The sequence below is a fragment of the Festucalex cinctus genome, chromosome 4, assembly GCF_051991245.1.
Source record: "Festucalex cinctus isolate MCC-2025b chromosome 4, RoL_Fcin_1.0, whole genome shotgun sequence".
Lineage (NCBI taxonomy): Eukaryota > Metazoa > Chordata > Actinopteri > Syngnathiformes > Syngnathidae > Festucalex > Festucalex cinctus.
This window is the reverse complement of record NC_135414.1, coordinates 27,657,844-27,664,057: the sequence shown is the minus strand read 5'-3', so window position 1 is coordinate 27,664,057 and position 6,214 is coordinate 27,657,844. Positions and strand designations below refer to the sequence as shown.

The 6,214-nt window shown below is 40.3% G+C and overlaps 1 protein-coding gene across 2 annotated transcripts in view; it reads right to left on the bottom strand.

Moving 5' to 3' along the window:
• Positions 1-6,214, bottom strand: part of spon1a (spondin 1a) — a 58,028-nt gene that overhangs the window by 4,419 nt on the left and 47,395 nt on the right. The window contains exons 9-14 of one of the 2 annotated variants that reach the window (XM_077520038.1): positions 4,334-4,474; positions 2,924-2,999; positions 2,650-2,835; positions 2,087-2,257; positions 1,272-1,439; positions 567-731 (exon numbers count right to left, since the gene is read on the bottom strand). In XM_077520038.1, the coding sequence (XP_077376164.1) occupies positions 567-731; positions 1,272-1,439; positions 2,087-2,257; positions 2,650-2,835; positions 2,924-2,999; positions 4,334-4,474 (907 nt within the window). The remainder of the gene's footprint in view (positions 1-566; positions 732-1,271; positions 1,440-2,086; positions 2,258-2,649; positions 2,836-2,923; positions 3,000-4,333; positions 4,475-6,214) is intronic. The other variant, XM_077520039.1, reaches the window with a different exon arrangement.

Here is a 6,214-nt window from a genome sequence, read left to right as displayed (position 1 = left end):
TCTAGGTCTTGGGTGCACTTATAAAGGGGAAGTCAACTCCCCCAAAAATTCTTCACAATATGTTTTATGCAACCCCACAGGTCTAAATACGGTTAATATTGTGTTAGTGGAATATGAGTTAAGCAGCAAAATCCAGCAGTTTTGATCAATATCAGAAAGTGACCATTTTTTTCCACATGCTGTTGAGCGAAAATGACATCACAGTTGCTCAGGTCTCAGGTAACAACCAATCACAGCTCAGCTTCAGAAAACAGGCGAGCTGTGATTGGTCGTTGTCTGAGCCCTGAGCAACTGTGATGTCATCTTCAGTCGACAGCAAGTGGCAAAATGGCAGCCCCCTGAGATGGATAAAAACGGCTGTATTTTGCTGCAGAACTTATTTTCCACAAATGTAATATTAATCAGAATGTCATGTTTACACTAGTGACGTCACATAACGAATATGATTGTCAAGAAATGTTTAAGGTTGACTTCCCTTTTAATTTCAAATGGCAATTGAGTGTAGACTGTAACGTGCTTGCATATTTGGTAACCCATACGGTACATGTCAAGTATTCACAACTTACGACATTCCGGTAGCATGCACTTCTCCACCTGATCCAACTCTTCGGTGCAGTCTCCGAGCTCAACAGGCGACTTGAGCATACGCTGGCGCGTTCGTAGACCCTTCCCACACGTCACGCTGCAGTCGCTCCAGTCGGACCACGTAGTCAGCATGCACGGGATTGTATCTATACATAGATGAACACATTTTATAATAATAACATATAATATTATAACAAAAGAGGGCTCATACTAAAAAAAATAAATAAAAAAAAAAGCACAATATTGTGCTTTGGTACATGACAGCAATGCATATAAACCACCTGCAATCTCTAATAACAATATTGAGGCACTTACTTGCTAATGCAAGCACACATTTATCGCTTCACAAGAAAATTAGGCTCGCCTTCATCTGACAATTAGCATAGATTTTAAACATAGAAGGCCAAAACATCCCTAATGAAAATTTAATTGCACTAATAAACTAGCCACTAGAGGGTGCTACAACTGCACAAATGGAAATCAACCTGACTTTTCTAACAGATTTGTTCCTTTTAAATATTGTGAACATGACGACGACGATATTGTGGCAGTTTTAATATCACGAAATCACGATATTGCCCTTTTCGTGACATCCCTACTCATTTATACAAATAAAAGAAAATATAATTAAAAAATGCTTCATATTTGATGAACATTTTGGCGTAAGGCTTTGCCGATTTACTCACGACATTCTGGCATCATGCACTTCTCCACTTCGAGAACCTCCGCTCCACAAATGGAACCATCTGCAGGAGGCATCTTCACCATGCGCTCCCTTCGCTTCATGCCCAGACCACAGGTGGCGCTGCAGGCATCCCATTCCCCCCATTCAGTTACCAGGCAGCTGCTCGGAGCTGAGTGCAAGCGGAGAAAATTAATTTAAAAAAACAAACAAAAAACTGACATTTAAGTTTTACATGTTAAAAGTAAATTTTACATGTCTTCTACATGTACAATGAAATGTACAATAATTTTCCCCATTAAGTTTTTATACTCAAAAAAAGTGAAAAAATGTTAAACTAATAGAAATATGGCTGCATCTTTTAGTCATTGATACTGTAATTTCATAATAATTCATCAAATCAAGTTAAATTTAAAATGATGTACTGTGCTGTAAAAAAACCCAAAAAAAACAAAAAAAAACTGATACTGATTTGTGTTGAAGTCATTTTTCTGCCTCTAGATGGCATAATTGCATTTGTAAGACGGTGACAGATCAGTGCATTTTTTTATATTAAGAACTATCTAATCTTTAACATGAAGTAACTTGTGAAATTTTGCACATTTGTAAAATTGTAAAGTACAACTTGACCCGTCTCCACAAATATATGCAATATTATTCAATTTATTACGGCTAAATTTTGACATGTACGCGTCTGCCGCGTTCTGATTGGAATTCCCCAGTACAGGATTTCCAAGTAAGGGTGTTAAAGAAACTTCAAATTAACTCATAATTAACACACTAATTTTGACACCCCTAGTGAAAAGATTTCCTCCTTACAGCATTCCTCGTTGACGACACAATCTTCAGTCTCCTCCGTGGTCAGAGTGCAGAGTGAACCATCGTCTGGGAATTGCTTCACGTAACGTTCTCGGGAACGTGTGCCTTGCCCACATGACACACTGCATGGAGACCAGGCGATCCACTCTGACATCATACAGGTGGACGCATCTAAAGAGTCAATTAGAAAGTGAAATTATACTTTGAACAAACTTTCCTGAGTGGATCACGTTCACAAAGCACATTTAAAAGTCTGCTTCACGGAGTCTGCAATAAAATTTAAAAGCTTCCCATAGAAACAACAGGTTCTCTCTAATTTATGTCTGACATTATGTATAGCACTACACTAATAAACTACGGTCATAACCCATCACTTTGTAAACTGTAAAAAGGAAGTAATGATCCATAACTCTCAATAAAAAAAACCCGAGTGAGACATCAAAGTGGTTGTAAAGCTTCTTAGGCAGGTGTCATCCTTCAGACGGCGCGCCTGGAATGATGACTTCATCATACATATATTTTTTTCCTATTGCCTCCGGGACCTTGAATGGTCAAATACATGCCCTCATCACTGCATCCGGGCCCCATGCAAGGCTCAAAATCTTGCGTGTGAGGACAGGGAACGCTGAGATCCAACTGGGCCTTGAGCATCCTCTGCCTCATCCGCTTGCCCTTCTCACATGTCGCCGAGCTGCAGGCCGACCACGGAGACCAGTTGGAGTAGATGCACGTCTCGGGGGTGTCGTCTGCTGGGAGCGAAATAATAAGAGATGTTTTATTCACAGCTTCTGCTGCAAATGCAATGCTGGTGGAAAGAGAAATCGTTGAGAGCCAGACCTTCCTCTTTCTCCTCCTGGGCAATATCTGCCACAATGTCATCCACATTGTCCGGCACAATGTTGCACTGCTCCCCCTGCGGATTCAAACATAACACAATTTTTTTTTTTTTTTTTACTAACCTAGCAGAGAATAATTCATCAAATCAAGCCGGAATATGGTCACAGACAAGATTGAAATAAAATCCACACACCTGCCTCTAGATGTCACTCAAGGACTTATTACATAATCCCATCCATCCGTTTTCTACAATGTTTATCCTGTTCGACTGGTTTGCCTGGTTAGAGGCTGACGACAATTCACACTCACATTCGCACCATTACTGAGTGGGAATTGAAGACACGCTGCTTGCACACGAAGACGTGTCAGGAGAGTAAACCACCAAAACATCAGGGGTTTAAGATTATTTCACCTCCAGTGACCTTTTAGTTTCACCCTATGCCGACCCAATCCTTTGTGGTATATCAGAATCATCTTTATGAGCCAAGCATGTTAAAACGCATGCACACAATGATTTGTCTCTTGTAGTTGGAGCCACTCAAGTTAGCACAGCAAGCAAGCAACTCTAACAAAAATATATCTGAAATCCTCTCTGGACAAAAATAATCTCAAATGAGTCAAAATGAATGGGGGGAAAACTAAACTAATTGTCGAGGATCCAAAATAAAAAATAAAAAAAACCTGCAAATTTTAAATGATACGTTTTCCTTTATATTTGTGGTTGTTTATTTTACGTTAACGCTAACATCCCAGTATATATTGTCTGAAATACACTCACATTTCTTTTCAATTGGGGCAGTATAGCAGTACAACCCACTTTTATTAATGCTCGTGACTTTAACTTTCTGCTTTTTGACCACAGCAGCACGTAAGACCTCCTCCTCTCCACTTTGATGGTGTAGAAAGTATAATAAAGGGAAGCCAATTCCACTTTTATGTGAGTTCTAATTTGTTTTTAGTAGGAACGGGATAGTGCATTAGGCTGCTTGGCTAATAAAATAATACTGCGATGTACCTGTAATAGTCAAGTTGTAAATACTGTAGTTTTAAAATGCTCAACTCCGTGTAACAAATACACAGCAAACTATAACACAGTATGAAAATGGCAACGTTTATAATTTAAAAAATACTTATGCATCCTACAGCTTCTGACTTAAAGTCTCCTTTTACGAACTGTGTTGTTAGGTCACACGATAATGTCTGTAAGGTTACATCAGGTCTGCATAAGGTAGAACAAAATCTGTCAGGTTGGTTTGATAGGCCAAAGCAGACAGTGACCACACACAACAAATAAAAATATAGGAGCAGAATCAAATATTCAGGACTTGTCTTGCATCACGTATAGCATCATATGCCACTATTATATTCTATTTGTTTTCATGCAGGCTCGTGACTAGCATGACAACCAACCTTTCTAGCAATGCGTTCCACTATGACCTTGGCTACAGGACTGATGGCTCCTCCTTCAGGGTCATAGAAGGGGCTCTGAGGGTGGTCCAGACTGGTCAGAGGTCGGATCTTGTCTTCGGGCACGGTAGGCTTGTTGGGAGACTAACAGAGACACACATATGGGGGGGAAACTACAACACTAATTGAATTGACACTCGTAGAACTTCGACACTCAGTGTCAGAAGTGTCAGAACAACTGCATGTATCACACTTGAAATAATGTCAATTTCCACCCAATATCCACCCAACACTCAAGGAAATTTACTCTGACAGTGTAACTTTTTATCCTAACAGTGTTAATAAATATGCTTGCTGCATATTTGATCGAACACTGGAAATTTAACACTGGCCAATTTGCTGCATACTTATTTCGTGCAAGGAGAATATAACGGTGAAATGTTCTGTACCTCAACCCAAATCCGCTCTAAAACATCGATTACTATTGAAACTAGTGTTGTTCCGATACAATTTTTTGGCTCCCGATACCGATACCGATACCCAGCTTTGCAGTATTGGCCGATACCGATACCATACCGATACTTAAGGTTTTTTTTTCCTCAAATGAACCCTGCCATTGGTTCAGAGCATTCAAGAGCCAATAGGATATCTTAGATCGGCATGCAGTGAACATGTCATATATCAGTGAATGTCGTGCACCAGCAAGACACAAGATGCAGCATCCAAAATCCTATATTAGCGTTGGAATGAATGGTATCAGCATGTTAACTTGTGAGTAGTCACCGATACCGATACCACTGTTTTTATGCAGTATCGGCACCTCTGCCGATACCAGTATCGGTATCGGAACAACACTAATTGAAACACATTCAATCGATACTGCTGCTTGTATTTGTTTGATAGTTGTTGTCAAAAAAGTGTTCCTGAAGTTGACTACTATCCAACAATATACGGAAGTAGCTGGAAAAAACAAAACAAAAAAAATAAATAAATAAATAAAAATAAGAGTGAATTTATTTTTGCTAGATGCCAAGGTAGGATAGAGAGGATCACTAAGGATTTCACACATGGAGTCATGAAGTTTGCTCTTACACACACGCATACAAATCTCATAGTGTTGACATAAAGGCACACGGTAAACGGCGCCTCAAGGTGAGGGCAGCAGAGGAAGATGTCCTTGTCAGTTCTCTTGTCGGAGAATTTGATGGGTGATGATTTGGCTTGATGTGTTGCAAACTGGCAGCGCATGTATGAAAAAGTGGGGCGGGCAGTGGCTGTCAATGTGAGAGGTAGGCAGGTAGAGGAAGACGGAGGGTGTTCTGACAAGGTCAGAATGATTTCCGAGAGAGGGAGAGGCGTGGTAGGGTTATTCAGGGGTAAGAAGTGGAGAGGGGAAGTTTTTTTTTTGTGTGACTTCTGTGGCTTGATAAGGTCTGAAATAGTGCGAAGCAAGAGCACTCAATTGAGAGGAGAGGCCATAAAGGCCAAACACCAGTGTCCTGTCGCTGGCGATAATATCTTTTATGGGTCAGATCTTTCACAATGATAGAATCGGGAATCTGCTATAACCGGAGCCTCACCAAATGTAATATTTTGTTCTTTAGTCCTTACTTTGCTGGTAATAGACAGTATATGCCTGTGGAAATAATTATACAATGTCCAATAGTCCTCACCGGTTTATAAGACGCACATATTGTGAGTAAAAATATGAGCGAAAACAAAAAGGATCATTGATTCGTTTTCTCCAAGATTCTGAGCAACGGCTCGATTGCCTTATTTTCAACGATCACCTTCAACTTGAAGGCTGCGTTACGTCACGCTTTCCGGCATAATGAGTGCGTGCCCTTGAGCACAGCAGAACAGAATGCCGACCCGGATACGGGA